Genomic DNA, 24,345 nt, shown 5'->3' with positions numbered 1-24,345 from the left:
TAAATGGCACTGTTGTTTAGTAAGAAAACTATCTTACTCCACTGCTAAATAATATAACAAATGGTAATTCTTATTTTCTGAAATTGGCCAACACATTTACCAATATTTTGGAAAACAGGATGAAGCAAATCACTATTTAATTTTTTAAGGATTACTTTGGAAGACAGTTACTGCTATTTTTTTTCAGGATAGAGGATTTTATTACAAATTTGTTTATAAATATTTTAAGCTTTAATCCTGTTTACTCACCATGTGTTAAAAGAGTAAGGACCTCATAGGAATGGTCATATCAGACCTTTACCAACTTCACAAAGGGGAGCTGTCACCAGCAACAACATCAGCAACATAAAACCAGTTCCCATAAGGTCAGATGTAGCCTCCATACTCTCATAACTCTTCCTACACGTCTCAACACCCATCCTACTCTTTAACTGGGTCTAGCTCACAGATCACACAGAGCCATATTGGGAAGTTGGAAGTCTATAATCCAGGTCAGTAGCAGAATATAGTCAGGACAGCTTTTGAAATGTGCTTGCAGGCACCTCACACTTGAGCCTTGTGGCTTCAGGCCATTGTTACAAAGTTCTCAGACCTGTGAATGATGGCCCACCATTAGCAATTGTCCAACAAATCCGAGCAAAGGTTCTTAGCTCTGGTTCCAATGGTGTAGCGGTCCCTTCAGACTATCCCATCTCATAACAGGTCTCTGGTTCTCCATCTAATAATGTCTGGTCTCTGATTCTCTACTGTGGCTGCTATGGCTGCTGCTCCTAAGGGCACTCCCAGTCTGTCTGGAGCAAGAATCTCTAGTTCAGAAGAACACACTGTATTGTTTTGCATGTCTTTTTCCTGATGGGGAAGGAAAAGCTTCCTTCTGCTGCTGGAGCCATTCAATTTAAAGACAAGACTGATCAATCCCCTTGTCGATTGGTGAGACTGGCCAATTCTCTTTTGGATTGGTGTGACTAGCCAACCCCCTTGTGAACAGGCTCATATGCCCTATTCACAGATTCCCGCCCAATCACATGGCAAAGTCAAAATCGGTGGCTAGGAAAGCCATTTTGAACACTAAACTTTATAAACTACACCATGTTGTCCCACAAGGTCATTTTATATAATGTTCTGTGTCATCAGCCAAGAAAAAAAGACAGGACACCAAGAATGTAGGAGAAAAGAAAGAGGTAAAGCAGGGGGTGAGCAGTTCGAACAACTGAAGCAGCTGAATGCAGTTCCCCTGTTCGTTTATTGAAAATTGCCAGGGAGCAAATCACAAAGAGAATTCTATGCAAATGAAGCTAAGTTCTTTCTATTGAAAACTTTATGTTTGACTCAGGAAGGAGGGGTTAGCAAATACAATACAAGAACAGTGTAAATGCTTAAGGTCTGCCTTAGCACTTAGTCCTTGTGAACACGTAAGGTCTGTCTCGGTGCTTCAGGGTGAATTCCAGCTTGTATCTGTGCCTCCCTCATATCTTGTTACAGCACTTGGTTTATTATAAATATTTAGTATGAAATTTGGCTTCTCACAGTTCTGGAATCCTCATTTATTGTTGTTGTTGTTGTTATGTGCTGTTGAGTCACCTGCAACCCATTGGCTTCTCACAGTTCTGGAATCCTCATTTATTGTTGTTGTTGTTGTTATGTGCTGCTGAGTCACCTGCAACCCATAATGATTCTGTGTACAGCAGCTCTAAGCCCTGCCCTGTCTTGAACCTGTCTCACTAATTCCTACACATCAACCCCCATTGCTCCTAGGTTCTTCCTCTCTCGTGCTGTCCCTCCACCCTTCCAAGCATGGTGTCCTTCTCCAAGGACCAGTTTCTCCTGGCTCCGTGCCCAAAGTATGTGAGACAGAGCTTCAAAACCCAAGCCTATAATATCAAATGTCTTTGTAAGCAATTTCAGTCACTTACGGTAGAATGATATATTGCCACTACATTCTTCAAAATACATATACACACAGAATTGGTGATATTTAGTAAGCAGATCCCTTTGCTTGATGAAGGAGAGGAAAATCTGAAACACTTGCTATTATACGCATCCTTGTGGTAATTATCATAATAATATATTTTTTATTATGAACTTAATTAAATGTGAATTTTTGAGTCATAAAAAACCACACAAATCACACACACACACACCAACAACAACAACAAAACAACAAACAACAACAACAAACAACCTGAACCTTCAAGGAGAAACTTGGTTTCACCATTTCTAGGACAGGCCTATTTGTTTTCTTGGCAGTCCATGGTATGTTCAAAACTTTTCCAGCACCACAATTTGAAGGCATCAATTCTTCTTCTTCATCTTTTGTAATTTCACAGCTCTCTGATGCATAGCAAGTAATTGCAAAGACCATGGCCTGGATTAGGAGTGCTTTAGTCTCTAGATTGATATTGTTTTTCAGCACTCTGGAGAGGTCCCTTACAGCAGATTTCCCCCCAATGCAGTCATCTTTTGATTTCCTGACTGCTGAGCAAGGTGTAAGTGTTAGCAACTGCACTCTCTTCTCCATCTATCATGGTGCTAACAGTTGGCCCAGTGGTGAAAATCTTTGTCTTCTTTATGTTCAGGTTCAACCCATATTGAAGACTACAGTTTTTTACCTTCTGCAACAAGTGCTTCAGGTCTTCTTCAGTTTCAGCAAGCAAGGTTGTGCCATCTGCATAGCATAGGTTATTGATAAGTCTTTCTCCAATCCTGATGCCGTATTTATCCTCATAAAACCTAGTCTCACTAGGGACTGGTAAAACTCTTTTGTCATTAGATATAGTACTTAGCCCTTAGGGCACAGAGAGTAGTCATTGAGAACTTTTAAGTTCCAGCTATTATTCTGCTCCCAAATGCAAAATCCAATCAAACAAAAAGTTTTACATAAAATGTAACATGCAACTTTAATCATTGTTAAGTTTGGTGCTCATAAGATAATTAAATTTCAAATGCTTTATAGGGTAGATACTCTGATTTACAAAAGAGTTTCTGAGCCCAAATTGTCAGTGACTGTTAATTCAACACAGCCAATTTATATGGGATACTCTTAGCCTGAAAAAGTAATGAATTAAATTAAATTAAAATTAATTATAACTACTGGCAAGGAACTCTAGTAGCCTACCAACCCAAAGGCAGACCTTCGGAATTCACCAGCTGCTCTGCAGGAGTAAGCTGGGCAAACACCGCTTATGTGACTCACTGTCTCTGAAACACTGCTTGTTTGTTTGCTTGTTTATTTTTTGGTTAGGTGCTGGTGAACCAAGTATGATTCATAGTGATCCTATGAACAACAGATTTTAACCCTGTCCTATCCTGTACCATCTTCACAATCTCCAACACACTGGACTCATTTGTTGCATTCACTGTGTCTATCCATCTGTCTGAGGGCCTTCCTACCTGCTGCAAGGTCAGTTATGGGTTGGATCCAACTCAATGGCACATAACAACAACTAATTAGCATAGTAGGTAAGCAGTTGGCTTTTATCCTATAGGTTAGTGGTTTGAAACCATCCAAGGTTGATCTTCAATGGTTATGGTCAAGAAGAACCTATTGTCATATGCAGTCAAAGAGTCAACAATATTTCATCCCCTTTTTTATTGTGATTTTAAAGAAAGTTGATAGAAAAGTTGGATTTTCACTCATTCATTGGTGCACATTTTCCTCCCTATCCCTCTCAGTTCACTTTAAAAAAATGATTCATTGTTGCATAATTTCCTCCTTCTCCTCCAGTCCACTTTGCTATGCACCTTTTATTCTGGACTTTGTCATACAGATAACGCTTAATCATATACTCATTTTAAACAGTTCTTTCTTTCATCTGTTCTAATGCAGTATTCATTATTTATCCCCTCTTTTCTCAGTTTCTTCTCCAGCCCCCATTTCAGTTTTGTTTTATAACAGTGATGTTCTGCAGTATTTGTCCTTTTGTGACTGAGATATTTCATTCAGCATAATGTCCTTCAGGTTCGCCCATATCGTGTAAAATTTTATTAGTTTCTTGTTTTTCAGTGCTACATAGTATTCCATTTTGCAGATATATCATAGATAGCTTTTCTATTCCCTCATTTGTTAGTGGGCACTTGGGTTGCTTCCATGGCCATGTTTTTTACTGCAATATTCACCATAGCAAAGAGATGTGGTGCACAATATTAAGAAAAATGGAGCACAACTCTTCTCCGTCATGCATCGAGCCTCCATAAATTGGCACCTTGTTGTTTTCAATGGTAGCAAAAAACTAACAATCTTAATCTGAGTCAGCTTTGCTTGACTGTAGTAATCTTTTTTTTAATTGGTTTTAATACAATGATTTTTATACACTGTATTTTATTCATGTACATTGTGCTTTATGCAATCTTTCATTTACATTGTTTTATACAATTATTCATTTACATTGCATTCTATATAACTAATTACCATTGATCAATGCTTATTATTACCCCATCTTCTCGGGTTCTCATTGAATTTTTCATATTCTTTCCCTACTCTACACCCTCAACCACCCACTAACTCTGCTTTCCTAGTGTCCTTGTTTTAGAGGATACTGATTTCTTTTGTCTTTTAAAATAAAAATTCTATTGAATTTTTTAAATTTCTGTTGTTAATACTTTATTAAACATGGTTTTGCTAGGTTTTTCCACAAATAGTTTTAAAGTGGAGGATTAGTTTGATCTGGGTAGCATTTACTCTTTCTAAATGGGTGTGAACCCGCACAAATAAATTACCCTCTTCTCTCCCTTCTGTGAGTCTTAAACTCCTGGTAAAATGAAAGACTAGAACAAAGTTTTCTCTGGGAAGTGAGATGGAAAAGGAGCCTGAAACAGGAAAGAGGTCAACAAATTTTCCTCGAAGTCTGTGACGACAAAAGTAAGATCCAGACGCTCAGAATCGCAACCCCCGCAAGCATGAAACGTCACACCTCAAAGACTCCTGGAAACACTCACCTCGCGCATGCGATACTCCACCTATGAAGGCAAAGAACTACATTTCCCAGAATGCTACTCCGGGAAACTCGCAGGGCACTGATGAGCGTCCGCGTGACGCCATCAGCCAGCGCTGTGTTGGGAGTTCATTGATGTCGTGGCGCTTTGGGAGAAGTTAATGTTCTGAGGGACTCTGAAGACCTGGTCCCGGTGACTCCCTGGCCCTTCTTTCCTGCCCTCTTCCTGCCGTTCCTCTCCATTCGCTGGCAGGATGAGGCGTGCAGGCCTGGGTAAGGAGAGGGATGAGGCTCGAAGTTACGGGGCCCCTAGAACTAGTCTTTTGGGGCGCCTGGAGCGTGGGAGGAAATCAGACCAGCTGGATGATGACCCGTAAATGGGAATGTATGGAGAGTAACTTTGGACATAGAACCAAGTGGACACATACCAGTTACCCCAAATCCTAAGGGTTTTCCTTAAGTTTAGGAAGACTCAAGTTTGGATGATAAATTAAGAGTACTGAATGGGATTGAGAGATACTTAGTCGAGTGAGTTGATTGTTTTAATGTCGTTGTCTTAACGTGATTATGGGACTCCTGAGTTTCACACAATCTGGCTTTGGCTTCTACTTCTTCTCTACTTAATCTTACTTCTTCCAAAGCGAAGTTTTAAAAGTGAGGTTTGCATGCAAGGTACACAACTAAGAGCTTGCTAGTAACAGTGAGTTACAAAGGTAAGATGTACGTGTCATTACTGTTACAGGCCCTGATAAGTAATGTCATGGTCAAAGGTGATTTTACCGTGGACATATTTTACCTGAACCTTGCTACACTCTTAAAGCAATGAGTTACAGTAAGGCTTGGGAATTTCTTTTCTTTAAACTAGCAACAGGTACACCAGCTAACAGAAATAAGTTAGGGACGTGGATTTTCTTTGACGGGGGAGGGCGGATTTATAATGCATACTATTTGAACAGTATTTTCTACTTCAAAGCTCTTTCTAAAGGCCAATAAAAAATAGCAAAAGAAAAAATATGCGACATGAATGTGCGTTATAAAGTGCATGCTATATTGTGAAAAGGTGTAATGTTGCATTTCTTGAACTTTATATAATAAGATAGGAAAACTTTTTTCCTAAGTGTGTCTGGTACTTTAAATAAAAATTACCAGTAATTATAAACTTGCACATTGATAAAATGTAACATGAAACAGGAGAAGGAACTTCTTACGAGCAAGACCAGTTTTGTGCACCCAAATGTTTAATTATCAACAGTGTTGTTGTTGGGAATGAGTCGAGCATGACGCATAGGCACCCAGTGAACGAAAGACCTGAAGCCTTTCTGGAACTATTGTCGTTTCTCAGAGTTACCAAACATTTATTGTGTACTTAAGTAGGCCCTGCGTATCCTAGGTATACCGTCTTTGTAGCTCTTTATTTGCTTCCTGTTTACCTGAGGGATAACAGTATATATACAAACACACATCTATTTGCATATATTTGTATATGTATAAATTGTATATGTATATACAGAAAGATAAATTATACAGTGGTAGCTATATGATCAAATACAGTATTAGTTTTACAGAGACAGAGTTCTTATACAGAGATAAATTCTGCAGCTAATTAATGCCTCAGATTTCACAGATTTACTGTATACTATGTGGAGATTTAGGAATTTGAACTAAACCTTGAATAATGTAGAGTAGGAAAGGCAAGATCCAATTAAAAGCATCATAAAAGAATAGAGTGTAGGGTTATTGTTAATTGCATTTGAATGAGTGCAGATTCATATTTATCCTCTGCACTAAAACCAAACTGAAACACACTGTGCTAGAGTCTATTCCAGGTCTTTCCATCCAGGGTTCTGAGGGTGTCAGTGTCTGGTGGCTTAATGATAAGGAGCTGTGCTGCCAGTCTGAAGGCATGTGGTTCAAATCCTGTAGAAGGATGAACAGTCTCTTCCTGTGTGAATATACTGCTTCTGAAAACTGGCTAGCAGTTGAGCTATGGGCCAGTTACATCTCAATAGTAGATGACAACAAGTCTGTAGAGACTACCCATCTCAGGGCGCCAAACTCCTTGCCTTTTGGTTAGTAATATAGTACAACACACTGCGTCGCTAGATGCTCCATAGAACAGAAGTTGCCAGATCCTGTTCTTCAGCCTTTGCCATCACTTGTATCCTTGAGTCTATTGGAAAGTAGATGGTGTGTTTTTGGGATTATAACTTAAGTCAGTTTGGTTGAAGAAAGAGATGTAGAACCACATTGTGGAGATTTGTATCAGACCAAGGAGTTTGGAATTCATCAGTAGATTCTCAGATACCCTTTGAATGTGTTTGTACAATGGTGTGCCATGTTAGAAAGGGGTTATGGAAGTAGTGCTCATCCCTGACCCTGCATTAGAATCCCATTGTTGTTGTTAGGTGCTGTGATGCCCATTACAACTCACAGATTTGAACCTTGCCGTGTGTCTGCAGTGCTCATGCCAGCAGTTACTGTTACATCCATCTTGTGAAGGTAGAATCACCTAGGGAGATTTCAAAGGTGTTAGTACCTGGATCCCAGCCCAAAGCAAATAAATTAGAATCTCTACCAATAGAATATTTTGTTTTAAAACTCCTGCTCTGGTGATTCTGACCATTAGTCGTGGTTGCAAGCCATTGAAATAGAGCTAAAAGGTCCTTGGTTATCACTTAGGTGACATTCAAAACTTTTATGGCCATCCAGTTGGAACCAATTTATAGCTGACCCTCCTGCAGATTTCCAAGGCTGGCTGTCACTCTTCCTCAGGCTGGAGCCCTTCATGAATTCAAACCACCAGAGAGGTACCAGCACAACTCCCCAGAAACTAGGCCACCGGCGCTCCCTGTTAGGTGACTGTGAATGCAGTTTACTTTGGTGTGAAGTACTGAAGATTTGTGTGTGTGTGTGTGTGTGTATACATATGTATGTATATCTACACGCACACACACGTGTGTGTGTGTGTGTGTGTGTGTGTGTGTGTGTGTGTGTATTTGTTGTGGTGATGGTGTACCATGGAGTCAGAACGCTTGCACATAGCAGACCCTCCAGTGAGTTTTCAAAGGCAGTACATCGCATGGGAGGAGATTGCCCATCCTTCTGCCATGGAACAGCTGGTGGATTTGAACTGTGTGACTTTGGCATTGTAGGACCGGTTTTCTCCCCAATATATAAAGAGAGAGCACTCTGGTGGCCTAGTGATAAGGAATTTTCACTGCCAGTGCAAAGACAGCGGTTTAAATCCACTAGTTGCCCTGCAGGAGAAAGATAAGCAGGCTCCTCCTGTCCCATTTACAGCCTCTAAAAATCCATTGGAGGGTCAGCTTTGAATCAATTCTGACCTAAGGGCAAATAACAACATATATCATCGGTATCACCATCTCCATCCATACACATAATAGAACCTGTTTTTTAAGAGTATTATTGTATTAGAGTTTGGGTATTGTTTTAGATTGTTTAGAATATTATTGTCAACCTAGAATTTTAAATAATGAATATATAGCTCTTCTTGTGCAGAAATCACCACAGCTCACATGAGTATGTGAATGACTTGCCTCAATTATTGATAGAAACTTCCTGCAAGTGTTAGTTAGTATTTATCAAAAGTGACAAAGGCAGAGGATTGTCTTTGTCACATTCTATTTTGTTGCTGTATTTTTTCAAGGCAGTTAAGTTATGCAAAAAGTAGCTGTTTAGAATAGCAGCTACTAGTATTTTTATTTTATTGTTTTCTTTACTATAGGAGTGCATGAGGCTGTGAGGGAAGATTAACTCTTTGATAGTGTGGATTCAAAGATTTTTGGGGACTGAATAAAGAATGTCTTCTTTGCATAAATGGAACAGTATGGAAGAACACTAAAATTAAAATTAAGTTAGGCCAAAAGAACCAAACAAAGGAAATAAAACAAATTGCTATTCCTTTGTTAGTTAATTCCTTGGTGAAATTACCAGGTACTTAAACACAACCAACCAGCAGTTACTTGTTAGCCAAATGCTATATACTGAGAAACTTAGTCACAGAAAACAAATAGAAGACAGTGTACATACATTCCATTAAGAATCCTGATTCTTATGAATGTAGAATATATACAAAATATTATTTATTGATTGATAGAGTGAAATGCATTTTAAAAAATTAGCTATTGAATGGCAAAAAAAAAGCTTATGCCCAGTCACTTGGAGTTTTAAACTTGTTTAATATCATCTCTGGAAGTTTTCAGGCTAGAGTATTGGCAGTAGAAGTTTATCTGTTAGGGCATTCTTGTTTAGTATTTTGCTGTGGTTTGTGGTGATGGAGAGTATGTAGGTGCCTGCTGCATCAGGCACAGGGAACATGAAACATAGTTTCTGTCCTCCAGAGATCATAGGATTTAAGTAAATGTATGTAGTACCTTGAAAGAGCTTTCTATTCACACCTCAGCCACACTTTACCTACCAACTACCAAAGACTTGGCTTCCTTGGAGTTCTTGCTGTCACCCTTCTGCTGTGTGAGTTCCTGAGATACATTGTTTCTGTCTCTTTCTTTATCCTACATACATGCTCATTCAGCTTTCTTACAAAATCAGCATCAACCATCTTCTGATTTTGTACCTCACAATCTCCATCTTCACTATTCTTTTTGTAGTCTCAAGAAAGATTGAGGATCTGTTCTGCACGCCACCCCGCTCCTCCTCATAAGCTTCTAACTTTAGATCAGTCTAGATATCCAACATCTCTTCTGCTAGCCCAGGCTGATAAACCTGATGTAGAAAGTTACATAGCCCGGAGGCTTGATTGCATCAACTATGATTTTGCACCTTCCTGGCAGTCCTGCATATCCCACAGTCCACCTTTCTCCATCATTCTACTTGTTCATTGATCACCACTTTAGTGTATTGTCTTTTGCCTACCTTTACGAAGATGGATATTAATTGTAGAAAAACAAACAATACTTTAATCAACTGTTCTTGATTTCCTCAGCTCCCCGAACAATTTTTTTTTAAATGTATTTGCTTTCAAATGATCACAACTGCTGTTCTGTTGTCTGGTCAACATGAAATACTTCATTTATAGAGCAATGGCTACTGCGTTCTGAATGCCATTCCTTAGGATAAGCTCTGAATAAGTAACATATTGAACAATGGATCTGATACATAGTAGGCACTTGGGTATTTGTTGAGGAATGAATGATGATTCAACCCCTTTTAGCAGCTAACAACTCTCCACAGAATATTCCATCTGTCTTCTAGATCTTCAAGTTTCTGACTCCCTCTCCCCTTTGGCTCTTTTCCACTTAGCTTTCCTTATATTTAAGAGACAAGAGATAAAGGTAAAGGACTCTTCTTTTGCTCTGAATTCTCTCTCACTACATTATTCTCTTTCTCCTTTTTCCATAGTCATGCTTCTTAAATGAGCAGTTGTTGTTACCACTTTCAGATTTTGTATTAGAATATAAGCTTCTGCTCAGCAGAGAATGCTTGCTTATATATCAGTGACTTTTTTTTGGTATCTTGTGTGTGGCTCATAGGCAGTCAGTAAATGTATATTGAAGTGAACTGAGTATTCTTTGATTAAGAGAAAACTCATTCATTGCACTTGAGTTAGAACTAACTTATAACTGACCCTCCATCATGTTGCTGAAACTGTAAGTCAGATGGGAAGAGATTGCCCATCTTTCTCCTCTGGAATCTTGGTGGATTGAAACCACCAGAGAAATGTCACCTTTGGGCTAGCATCTTAGTTCCCTGAGGACTATGCCATCAGAGCTCCCTTTGATTAAGAGAAGGTAATGGAAAAGAATGTTCTTTTCTCTACTTTTTAATGTGAAGCATGACTATTGTAAGCTTGTGTGGTCTGCAACGCCCTCCAGGGGTCTTTTTTGGTTCTTTCCTAATTGTCAAGGTTTCAGAGTGGCTTCTATTTTTGCCAAAACTACAAAGCTACTTGATCTGGTCCTTACAGGTGAAGGAGCACCTCCTGGGAATTATGGGAACTATGGCTATGCTAATACTGGGTATAATGCCTGTGAAGAAGAAAATGAAAGACTCACGGAAAGTCTAAGAAACAAAGTAACTACTATAAAGTCTGTAAGTACACAATAGAGACATATTGTTATTTACATGTATCTTTTTTACTGTCATAAGATATATAATTATGTAGACATCATACTAAGTAATTCAGTTACCCAAGTAATATGGTTCAGTATGATTAGAGTACACCCAGATTTTAAAACACGGTTTGAGCTGAAGATAAGAAAATGTGGGCAAAAGATATGGTATATTTCTTTAATTTTTTGTTGTTTTTATTAATTTGCTTACACAATTTGTATACATTGTGTTTCATAATATTCTTCAATTGTATTTTATGGTTAAATCCAAATAAAAGATGTTGATTACATTAATGTTTAAAACAGAGCTGTCCATCTTCCACCCCTGAGCTGTGCTTCTGACATTTTCTTCTTTCAATCTCTTAAACTACAAGCCTGAGGCTTCTTGTCTCTCCCTTTAGAACTCACCATTTTATGATTCATTCTTTACTATGTTTACCTGTGTGTTCTGCCTATTTTTTTTCCCTTCTGATATTTTTTACCTTCTGATAGATGTTCCTGCTCTGCATGTTTGTGAATGAGCTGCATTTTTCACACTAATCTTTTTTGAATGTCATTTAAATTATATCACTTCACTTCTAGAAGTCTTCAGTGTTGTCCTATAATCTAATAAAGTTTACGCTCTAAGCTTGACCTGACAAGTTCTTCAAAGATTGACCCTTGATCTTTAGATCGCTGTACTTTGAGATGTTTTATTCTTTCTGCCAAAAAAATTGGTGTACATTTGTGTCCTTTGTGCCATTGTTACTTTACTTTATAATTCATGTCTTTGACCGCAGTATATCCTCAAGTATTCTTTTCTTGTGTATATTGTCTGAAATCTTGTCCATCCTATAAAACTCTGCTTCATTGTACCTCCTTCCTTTGAACTTCACCTAATCATCATGTTTGAAAGAAACTTTTTCTTCATGAACATTTGACTCTTTTTATCACTGCAATAGCAATGTAGTGATTTGCATTGAGGTTGTTTATATGCAAAAGTAATATACTGGACTGCGTAGTTTTCAGTGGTACTCATTATTCTGCATAAATTTTTTATCAGTAGATTTAGTAAATATGTACTAAATAAAGGAATTTCAAAAAGATTATTTTAACGGTTTTTATGATTGCTTCTACATTATGTTAAAACATACTGTAGGCTTAATAGGGCCTACTACAAAAGCTTAATTGATGTTTCACTGTAGTCGTTAGGAAATTGACTGATATTCATCGAAGAGACTAGTACATTCTGAAGCAGTTGGATTACATCATAATGAAGTGATCCATGAGCTAGGCAATAGTGAATAATGTTAAGACTTTGAAAAATAGCATTTATTATCTTTTTTTAAACTCAAACATTGGTAATTTAGACTTATTGCCAAAGAAAGTAATGACTTCTTCAGAACTTTCTTTACTTTTTATGAATAACAAGGCAGAAAGACCTGGGACAATATGTGCTATTTGACTTTACTCTCTACTTGGCTATTTAACTTTATTATCTCTGAATTGTTAAGTTTAGGTAAAAGGTGCATATTCTGGTCTCTGAAATTGTACTTCTGTTTTATGTTAAATTTCTCTCCTATGCTTTCCACACAAAGGTCAAAAATATCCTTTGAGAACAGCATTTGCAATGATTTGCTAAGATTTTCAGAAGTTGTCTGTATTTATTAGCATAGTTTAGAAGTAAAGGCTTTGATAAAAATTGTCCTATGATGTATTGGATCTGTTTAGTTTTGTGGTGGCACTGGGTGCCACCATCAGGTCAATTCTGACTCATTGTGACCCCACGTACAGCAGAACCAACCCTCCCAGGTCCTTTGCCTTCCTCACAGTCATTGCTGTGTTTGACCCCATTTTTATAGCTGTTTTGTTTTCCTGGAGACTACCTTTCTCCAGAGCTTCAAAATATGGGTAATGCTCGCTTGTAAAGTTTAAAAAAAATCATATTTTAAAGAAAAAGTTACTACCTTTAAAATCTAAAGACACAATCAGTTTAAGCCTATATTCAAAATGATGTCACATTTCATTAAAAAAATGAACCCTCCTCTTGATTTGAATTGTATTGTAAACATACGTGTATACAGTTTAAAATGTAACCAAGGAAAAATACAAAGAAATTCTTTTACATCAATAAAATAATCAGAGAAAAGAATATGCAAAAATATGAGACCCAGAGAACAGTGTGTGTTGAGAAGAGATAGTCTAAGTTTATTTGTTTTAAGGTCAGTAGAAAATAGAACAGAGAAAGTAATATATTTTATATTTCTGGAATTTCATTTCATTTGACAAGATGTAGATAATTGTAATGGCATTATTGTTCTTATTTTATAACATATGAATGTCTTCCTATGAGTAATAAGGTATGTGCTTTTCTTTTCAAAGCTTTCCATCGAAATAGGCCATGAAGTAAAACATCAAAATAAATTATTAGCTGAAATGGTAAGTGTATTTTGCTTTTAAATCCTAAGAAATTTGAGGTGGAGGTCTCCAATTTAGTCCTTTAATCAAGAATAACACAATTTTAACTTTTACTCATTACAAAGTAGAGTTGAAGTACATAACTACTAGTTAAATGCTTTGTTGATGTCACATGAAACTGTATTATAATACAAGTGTTCTAGAAAGTTTTTGAAAATAAATCACTGAATTGAGAATTTTGAATTCTATGTATTGGTCTCAAATATTTATAGTCACCCTAATAAGAATTTAAAAATTATTCTGAAAATAGGTAATTTTTCCTGAATTTCCAGCTATATCTCTCTAACTGGTTTGGAATCACAACAGTTTACTTTTTGCACTTTAACCAAAATATAAATAGAAAGATGAGAAGGAAGCCAGTATGTCTTTTGGGTTAAATTTAGAAGTACTGATAAAAATTCAGGAGAAATAACTGTTTTGTGTGTTTTCAACTCATTTGTTTTTGTGTGCTGTCAAGTCAGAGCTGACTGTTAGCTGACGACCCTCCCACAGGTTTTCAGAGACAGTAAATCACATAGGAGGAGATTGCCCATCCTTCTCCTACAGAGCAGCTGGTGGATTCAAATCGTGTGCCTTTGGAATTGCAGCACAGCTTCTCACCACTAGGCCATCAGAGCTCCCTTAGTAGTAATTTATTAACCAGCTAATCCAAAGCACCTTCTTTATGCCAGCTAATTGTGTCACCTTTCCCCCCACACCCAGCTTAATCTCCTAAAAATCACTTGTGACCAAATCTTTGCTAGGTTTGAACATAATAACACCTGATCCTTCACCTTTCCTCTTTAGAATCTATGTACTTTCTTTCTTTTTTTTTTAACTCATGTGCCATCGAATCAGATCCCACTGGCACAGGAGGATATTACTCCTCCTCCAGCAAAGCATCTGGTGGATTCGAACTGCACCCCTTTGGGATTGCAGGCACAGCTTCCTGCCACTAGGCCCAGAGGTCCCCTCATGTCCTTTCTTTAATGTTGATTTTATGTCAAACTTCTTTGGACCATATCTAGTTTTTCCATATCCCTTTTTAAAGTGTACTAATTAAATAATGTAATGCTTTCTCACGTCACTTCTCCAGCAAACAAAATTGAAATCACCTGGGGAGAGTTACTATTTTGTTTGGATCACTCGACTTATGATTCTGAATTTCAGGAAATAGGAAACACACACACACACACACACACACACGCGCGCGCGCGTGTCTATTTTTTGCGGGGGCCGGGATTGGGGCCTGGGGTGAGGAAGCATCTAGGAATTCTGATATAAGACTGTAGCTCTAAACACATGAGCTACATCAAACCTGAGTTACTTACTATGCATTTTGTACTATTACTTAGGAGATTGTTAATTTATACCTGACTTTTCACTTTAAAGATTTTTCTAACTCTATATTAATCTCGGAATTTTTTACCATTCCTGTTTATGATTTTTACCATAATTTTGTACCACCTGTACATGAAGTCCTCAAGCTTTTACTAGGTACTACAGTACTTGAAAGTCAGCTGTTTTAAAAAAAGATCTTTAAAGTAAAATTACATTGAACTGTTAACCATATGGTTTGAATTCACCAGATAGATGTTCTGAGGGAAGTGGATGGGAGGTCTCCTCCTGTGTGCTTTACTGTTTCTGAAAATCTACTGGAATGGCCAGCTATAAGTTGTTTGAGACATGACAGCACACAGTGACCAAGCTCTGATGGCTTAGTGGTAAGGAATTGCACTGGCTACCCAAAGGCATGTGGTTCCAATCCACCAGCTGCTCTGTGGGAAGAGGATAGGCATTCTTCTGTCCCACAGGATACTGCTTCTGAAAATCCACTGACGTTCTGACTTGACAGCACATCACAGCTACTCAACTAGAAAACAACCAGCCATTTGACCTTTTAGAACCATGCCAGAATAAAAAGTGTGAGAAAAGCCTCTATGATACTCGAAGAACTACTTACCTTTATAACTTGTGGGGTTTTTAGTTCTTATAACTGGAATAAGATCTACGTGGTTGGGTTTTTCATAATTACTCTATGCAACTGGGGAAAAATATTACTTGATCATGAAAGAGCTTTTTATTTGTTGAGAGAATTGCTATGTTCTGTCTGAAATAATCAATCTGATTACCCTACATTAAAAACAAACTCCTGAAAGAAGTAAACACAAAAATTGCCCTTAAAAGTAATTTAACTTAATAAGAGGATGTATTTAGTTACGTGAACAAACTGACATTATTTTAACATGTCTGTATAGGGTATTACAATCTAACTGTGGTGTTCTGCTTCCCCCTAATAGGACTCACAATTTGATTCTACAACTGGATTTCTAGGTAAAACAATGGGGAGACTGAAGATTTTATCCAGAGGGAGCCAAACCAAGCTGCTGTGCTATATGATGCTCTTTTCACTCTTTGTCTTTTTTGTCATTTATTGGATTATTAAATTCAGGTGATATAAGTAAGTGTAAGTTTGGAATTTGTTCCAACTTAATGACTTAATGGAATACTTAATGTTTTAACAGCAATCAGAAACAAGACATTTCTTATTTACAGTTAGTATGATTTTTCCATTGTTAATTTCTGAATTCATTTGTTTCATAAACCACAATATAGTCCTTTTTGAATATTACATTTCTTAGTGAGTCGATTTTGCCCCTATTTTCAGGGGTATTAAGATGGCACTTTTCCTAATAAGGTATTTTCTCCTATTGTTTGTGACCATAAAGAAATTTCGTAGGACAGTAACAGATTGTATGATGGACCTTATGCTGAGCTCTGACAGTGGTGCATAAATTGGTGGTCAGTATGTCTTCTTGAAGCATCATCAGCTGCACTGTTGTATTCTTTTCTTTATTTTTTTCAAGTTGTGAGCAGTTATCTAATCTTACCTTTAGTCCTCATGATAATTCATGATACAGCTTCTCTTTCCTTATTGGTTAAGGATCTCATTCTTTAATGCAGTTTATTATTATGGTATATTGTGAGTAAGGCCCATTAGAAATGTCTACCATTATAGTTAATGTTTTATATTAACTTTATATTCTAATGACTTGATTCAGTATCACATAATAACAACAAGAGGTAACGATTTATAATTTTATGACTTTAGCTACTTAGATGGGCCATTTGGTTATCCTTTTCAACAAAATAATGTGAAGCTAAGTAGTTGCTGAGCTCTGAGTGGAAATAAAGTGTTCAAGGAATTTAATTGTTTCTGCTTTATTATATGCTTAAAATATATAATGAAACTTCCTAGACATATTGGCGTTAAGAGTGTTGGTGCTTTAAGCCACTATATTTGTTTGTATAAAGTGCACGTTTGGTTTATGGAGTAGAAAGATATATTAAAATATTACCAGATACTCTGTATCACTACTATTTTGGAAATGACCCATTTATAAACTCAAAAAAAATAAATTTTTAATGAACTATATTGATAAGCCTTTAAGCCTTTTTTTTTTTTCTGATGAACCTCAACATATTTTTGTCATGATGCATTTTATGGTCTCTAAAGCAAAAACAAAAACACTCCACTAAAAATCCCAACCCTCAAAAGTCTCTTCATAATTAAGAATGGTAGATTTTGACTGTAAGTAAAATTATCACTTCTTCTTGTTATATGTTTCCATTCAATTGGTAAAATGATGGTAAACTGACTCTTAGGAGGAGTGGAAGTAAAATCAAATTTGCAGAGCTTTCTAACTAAAGTGTTTTAAGTATTCCCACCATTGTTGATTTCAAGCTACTAATATAACATTGAACATGAGACCGTAGATGTATAATTGCTGTTTAAGCTGAGATGAGCTGGTTCTCATACAGTCCTGGTTATACTGATGATACTTTTTATAAAAAATATAGAAGTTATTTGTTTCTCAAATGAGGATCTGCAACATTATTCACAATAGCAGGAAAATGTTAATAGCCCAATTGTCCATAAAAAAAAAAATGGATTGAGAAATTATGGTACATTTTCACCATGGAATACTGTGCAGCACTCAGGAGCAATGGTTTTGAAAATAATTGTTTAACATGGGAGAGTCTAGAGAGCATTATGGAACGAACTAGTTCAGTCTCATAAAGAAAAATACTGAATAACACCGTATTTTAAAAATATAAGTATAACTAGTAAGATGTATAGAAAAGTTCAAAGGGGAAAAGGGAGGAGGCTGAGGGTGGAGAGCAGGAGAAATCAGGGGTCACAGAGTTTGGTGGGTGGAGGGAAGGGATAAAAGAATTGGAAAAATCCAGTGGGAACCTGTAAAAATGGGGTAATCGTGGGTATAGATCAGTGGTGATTAAATCTATAAAACACAAGGTATGGGGATGATTGTATGAAACCATGTGTTTGAAGAAATGTGTGAAACACAGTGTATATGAATTTTACATGCAAACCAATATAAAATTTTTTAAAAGGGGAAGGGAAATAGGTGCTTATTATTATTATTCTGATTTCATGCTTTTCCATCTAGCTAGATGTTCTCATATGAGTGCAGGGATCACTCTACATTAAGTACAGCTGATGTCTCTGTACTGTCCTTTTATGGATTGTTTTACTCCAGGAGTGTGACTGGCAGGGCAGGGTCTTTGTGCTTTTTTCATGAGACTTGTGAAGAATTTTTCACCACATTTTGAAGGACTGTAATAAATTTATGAAATTTGCAAATTGTGAAGTTCAAATCTTATTAAAACAATGAATGGCAAGATAGAAATATACAAAATATCTTTAATAAGCAAATCATCCTAATTCTATGAAGATAAAATGAATGAATCTTGATTATAACTTTATAATAGCTGAAAGATAATGCAGATTACATCTATGTTGTTTACCGCAATGTAGTGATTAGTCATTAATGGCATTTCAAAACAAAAATTAATGTTTGGTGATTCAACTTTGCTACCTTCAAAAGGTCAATTTATACATTAGAAAATTGTTTCTAATGTGTTTGGGTTTTTAAAAGAAACTACAATTACAGATGACTCATAGAAGAACAGAAAACTTAATCTGATTTTATTGTTACTGATGTCTTCTAATTGCTACAATGGCTTTGGAAATAAACAAAAATCAAATAGCATAATTCAAAACAGTTTGAACAAAACATAGTAATGTTTAATAAACTTGTCATCAATTTATATTTCAAAATAATGCTTATGATGCTCTTTTCTTCTCAGCTACCTCATTAATAAGTTAATAGAACTAGAAGCTGATACTTTTATTAATTTGTGTGCATTGTTTAATAATCCATTGATTCTAAAGGCTAGAAAATACAAATTCTCAAGGAAACAGAAACAAATATTATGAGGTAACTTGGATTTCAGAAAAGTAACTAGAGTAAAATCTTGGACATTTTTTAGATTGTTTAATTTATTTAAAATGACCTCTTAAAATTATGTGTTGATAACATTTAATTTTATAATTATTTAAATGATTACGTTTGTTTTGTTTTTCTTCCCTAAAAGAAATTCCAAGAAGAGCTAATATGTATGAGATGATTTTTATTATAGAGATTATTAAAGGTTCAATAATTTTAACAAATTTTCTACTAGATATTGCTCAGAAACAGGTAGATTTCTGAGTGGTATGTGTTGCTGTTGTTATGTGCCGTCGAGTCACTTGCAACTCATAGCGACCCTTTGTACAACAGCCCTAAACCCTGCTTTATCCTGTGCCAATCACATTGCCTCTGACACACCCATCCTGATTACCCCAGTCACTGAATCAATCCACCTCATAGAAGGTCTTCCCCTCCTGCGCTGTCCCTCCACCCTACCAAGCATGATGTCCCTCTCCAAGGACCTGTCCCTCCTTACAACATGCCCAAAGTATGTCAGACAAAGCCCCAGAATCCTTGCTTCCAAGGAGTAGCCTGCTTTAACCCTCTCCAGGATGAATCTGTTTGTTTTCTTGGCAGTCCATGGTACATTCAATACTCTTCTCCAGCACCACAGCTCAAAGGCATCAATTAATTCTCTCCCTAGTTATTGTCCAGCTCTCTGATGCGTAACAAGTGATTGCAAAAACCATGGTCTGTATCAGACGCACCTTAGTCTCCAGAGAGATACTGTTGCTCTCTTTAGAGAGGTCCCTAACAGCAGACTTCCCCATCGCAATACATTTTTTTATTTCCTGGCTACTGGTGCCAAGTGTGTTGGCCGTGGAGCCAAGCAAACTGAAGCTGTGAACAATCTCAATCTCTTCGCCATCCATCCTGATGCTACTAATTGGTCCAGTGGTGAGAATCTTTGTCTTCTTGACATTGAGCCTCAGTCCATACTGAAGGCTGCAGTCCTTGACACTCACTTTCATAGTTAGAAAAGTAATTTCTAGATCCATCTTCAAGTACAACATTGTGAATGATAGGATTATATCCATATGATTACAACGACGTCCAGTGAATACCACTATCATTCAGATATATGCACCAATAACCAGAGCCAAAGAAGAAGAAATAGATGATTTCTACCAACTTTTACAGTCGGAGATTGATCAAACATGCAATCAAGGTGCGTTGGTAATAATGGGTGACTGGAATGCAAAAGTTGGGAACAGAGAAGAAGAATCAGTAGTTGGAAAACATGGGCTTGGTGACAGAAATGAAGCTGGAGATAGAATTTAATTTTGTGCAATCAATGACTTATTCATTGCAAATACGTTTTATAAGAAACAAATGCAGGTATGTGTTAGCTCCCTTAAACTCTCCTTACTTGGTCTACATTTAGTTTTTATATCTTCTTTCACTTTTTAAGCTATTTCTTAGTTTCTAGAATTCTCATCATAAATCTCTGTTGGAAAAAAATGCAGCCATAGGGTTCATTAGGAACAAGAGTGATGAGACTTCTCACAAACTTTGGACATATTCTTAGGATGGGACAGTCTCTGGAAAAAAACATAATGCATGGAAAGGTGGAAGGTCAAAGGGAAAGGAAGACCTTTAAATAGATGGATTGCCGTAGTGACTGCAACAGAGGGCTTGGGCACAATTTTTAAAGTGAGATTAGAGGGGTTACAGAAAACATTTTTTTTTTTCTTTACCCTGCTTCTTTAGAATTGCCAGAAAGTCACTAAAAGCAAATTTTCTACAGTGAAAGCTGAGTATTGGGGTTGTAGTATGCTAATGACTCTGGCAAAAGACTAGAAAAGTACAAAAAAATTGCACTAACAGCCACAGTCCTGGAAGGACTGCCAGACCACTGCTGTGTAGTTCTTTACCAGTAAGCTCAGAACATACTGTACTGTTGTGTTGCTGCAGTTAATGCATCCCATTTTGTACTTCTTGTTAAATGCCTTCAAGTCTGTTTTGACTCATAGTGATATGTGCCAAAAAACTGCCCCTCTGGTTTCTAGGTTGTAACTTTTATAGGGACTGATGGAGGAAACACTGGATGGGTTTGGACTGCCAACTTTTACAACTGATAAGCACTTCTGTGCCACAAGGAAGCCCTCCTATTTTATAATTGATACATTTGTCTCAGAGGGGGTGTATTGAGGATGTTCCTTAGAGGGAAGGATGGTGAAATAGTGTCTCATAGACTTTGGGCATGTTGTTAGGAGGACCTAGTGCTTGGAGAACAGTAATATACATGAAAAAATGGAGGGTCAGCGAAGGAGGAGAAAATCCCCAACAAAATGGATTGACAGTGACCGGAACATTGGGCCTTGGTGTGGCAGAGCTGTTGAGGATAGCACAGGACAGGGCAGGATTCAGATCTGATGTCGTAGGATCACTATGAGTTGTATGTGCCTCGACAGCACCTAACAACAACATAGCTGACGCTAGCTTTTTGGGTCTAACAAACGGCTTTCAGGGTAATTAAGAGTTCTCTACTTTTGTAAACTAAATGGCAAAACTATTTTAGGGGATAATGACATTTTTATTTTCAAATATACAAAGGCTAATGTATAATGACTAAAGTACTTTGCTTATGCAAAACCTATAGTTAGACCAGGAAGCAGTCCTCAGAACAGAGTAGGAAAACACTGCATGGTTCAAAAATAGGAAAGGGAGTGAGTCAGGGATGTGTCCACACCGTTTGAATCTGTATGCAGAACACATCACTCAGGAGGCTGGGCTTTATGAGGAGGAATGTGGCATCAGGACTGGAGGAAGACTCAACAACCTACGTTATACAGATGACGCAACCTTTCTTGAGAAAGACTGAGGAGGACTTGAAATGCTTGCTGCAGAAGGTCAAGGACTGTAGTCTTCAATATGGATTGAAGCTCAACATGAAGAAGACAGATTGCCACCGCTGGGCCAATTGGGAGCATGATGGTTAGAGAAGAGATTGAGGTTGTTAACAGGTTTAGCTTGCCCAGCTTCTTAATCAACACTCTGCACCCGCAGTCACGAATTCAAAAGACAAATTGCATTAGGTAAATCTGCTGTCAGGGAGTCTCTAGAGTACTGTGAAGCAACAATGTCAGTCTAGAGACTAAGGTGCACTGATCCTAGCCATGGTCTTTGCAATTACTTGCTGTGTTTCAGAGAGCTGAACAGTGACTAAAGATTACAGGAGAATTGATGTCTTTGACTTGTGCTGGAGAAGAAACTTGAACATACCCTGGACCCCCAGGGAAACAAATAGGTCTACCTTAGAGAGGATGAAACCAAGTTTCTCCTTGGAGGCTAGAATTTTGAAGTTCTGTTTCACATACTTAGGTCATGTGGCCAGGAGGATCCAATCCTTGGAGAAGGACTTTGTGCTCAGAAGGGTGGAGCGACAGCATAAGGAGAGGAAGACCATGGGTGAGATGGATTGATAACAATGACTAGGGCAAGGGGAGTAGGTGTGTCAGAGTCAGTGAGACTGGCTCTGAACAGAGCAGGCTTTAGACCTGTGAGCTACAGGTGGCTTGATGGCACGTAACAATGTTCTTTGTACCTTCTTTATAGTAGAATAAAAACCCAGGAGGTTCTCATATGATAAGATTTAAATATGTGTGTCTGAAACAGTATAAAGAGACAAGAAAGGAAAGGAGATAAAGAAAAGGAGTAAGTTAGCCTTCAACCACTTTTTCACATAGTCCTTAGGGATCTGTGCTGCTAACCTAAAGATCACATCTCTCTGGCAGTTCAAATCCGCTAGTAGCTTTTCAGAAAAAAAGATAACCAGTCTCCTGTGTAATTTATCTTCAGAAACCCGATGAAGGGTCAGCTATGATTCTAATATATATTAGAGAGCTTAATTTATAATAACACAGTATTGATTGAAAATATTTAAAGTATCAAAAATATTACTTCATGCAGAAGAGAGACATTTGCATATCTACAGACATCCATCTGTATACATGTTTATCCCTTGCCTTTAAGAAGGAGATAGTGAAATACTAAGACACTGTAATTGCTAAATGCTGTTTTTGTTGGGGAAATACACCAAGAAGAATGAGAATCTCAGGACATTTAATTGTGCTCACACAAAACTATAGCTAAACCAGGAAGCTGTTGTCCGAACAGAGTAAGGGAACACTGACTGCATGGTTTAAAAATAAGAAAGGTGTGCATCAAGGTTGTGTCTTCCTTCCATGTCTTTTCAATCTATGTACTGATCAAATAATTTGAGGAGCTGCACTGTATGAAAAATAACATGATATCAGGATCAGAGGAATATTTTGTCACAACCCTTACTTGCTGAGAGTGAAGAGGACTTGAGGCACTTGGTGCAGATCAAAGCCTTCAATATGGATTACATCTCAACATCAACAAAGCAAAAACTCTCACAACTAGACCAATAGGAGTATCATGATAGTAATATCATGAAAGTTGAAGATAGAAATTGTCAGTGATTTTGTCCGACTTGGATCCACAATCCTTTGGAACCAGCATTCAGGAAATCAAAGATGTATTTCATTGGGGGAGTCTGCAGATAGGGACTCCCCAGATTACTGAGAAACAGAGATAATCAGTGTGAAGACACCAATTTAACTGAATCAGTGTGCCTGACTCAGATCATGATCTTTTCATTCATTTGTTATGCATCTGAAAGCTGGATAATGAATAAGGATAACAGGAAGAGAATGGATGCCTTTGAGGTACAATGTTGGAAGAGCGTATTGCAATATCAATGGACTGCAAAAGAGCAAACAAGTAGCTTGGAGAAAGTGCAACCAGAATGCTCCTTGGAGGTAAAGATGACAAAACTTCATTTCACATACTTTGGGTGTATTGTTAGGAAAGGCTGTTGCCTGGCAAGAGACACATGCTTGGAAAGTTGGACATTAGATAAAAGAGGGAGACACTTTTAGACACAAATTGACATAGTGACTGCAGTATGGGAGTCAAGTATATGAGAAATTACAAAGATGGCACAGGATTAAGACAGGGTTCACATTTGTTGCTCATAGTGTCGGTGTGAGTCCTGCTCGACTTAACAGCACCTGACAGCTCTTATTGTTGCTATTGGAATGTTCACTGTCTATACATACTATTTAATAAATTATCTTTACATGCATATCCTTTTAATCTTTATTTACTTACATTTATATCCTTGTACAAAACTATTGATTTTTGCTTGCCTTTTATTTACTATTATATTTTATTTCAGTTACGACTATGCTTTCAATCTGTTTTGAGATACCTGTTTATATAATCACTAGACTTTTCAATCTTCCAATTGTCTTTATAGTTTTGTCTTACATTATTTATTTAATATGCCAGAAATACAAGGACAGCCTTAAATATTAATAATAGTAAAATGAGAAGTTCCAGTCGTGGGTTTAGAAGGGGTCGTGGTACTAGGGATATTGTAGCTGATGTTAGATGGATCTTAGCTGAAAGCAGGGAAAACCAGAAGAATGTCTATCTGTGTTTCATTGATAATGCAAAGGCATTTGACTGCGTGGATCATAACAAACTGTGGCTGATTCTGAGAAGAATGGGAATCCCAGAACA

The 24,345-nt window shown here is 37.2% G+C and overlaps 1 protein-coding gene and 1 pseudogene across 1 annotated transcript; one reads left to right on the top strand and one right to left on the bottom strand.

Annotated features, from left to right (window-relative positions):
• The window catches only part of LOC102868395, a 30,653-nt pseudogene extending 25,709 nt beyond the window's left edge, over positions 1 to 4,944 (bottom strand).
• Positions 4,945 to 5,185: 241 nt separating this feature from the next.
• On the top strand, positions 5,186 to 15,912 carry BET1 (Bet1 golgi vesicular membrane trafficking protein). Its single transcript, XM_006891500.1, has 4 exons — positions 5,186 to 5,204; positions 10,876 to 11,000; positions 13,382 to 13,438; positions 15,757 to 15,912. Exons 1-4 carry the CDS (start codon positions 5,186 to 5,188, stop codon positions 15,910 to 15,912), a joined length of 357 nt encoding a protein of 118 aa, XP_006891562.1.
• Positions 15,913 to 24,345: the final 8,433 nt, after the last annotated feature.

The sequence above is a fragment of the Elephantulus edwardii genome, unplaced genomic scaffold (genome assembly GCF_000299155.1).
Source record: "Elephantulus edwardii isolate Elephantulus edwardi_28Jun2011 unplaced genomic scaffold, EleEdw1.0 scaffold00098, whole genome shotgun sequence".
NCBI classification, from domain to species: Eukaryota; Metazoa; Chordata; class Mammalia; order Macroscelidea; family Macroscelididae; genus Elephantulus; species Elephantulus edwardii.
This window is presented reverse-complemented; position numbering and strand designations above follow the sequence as displayed.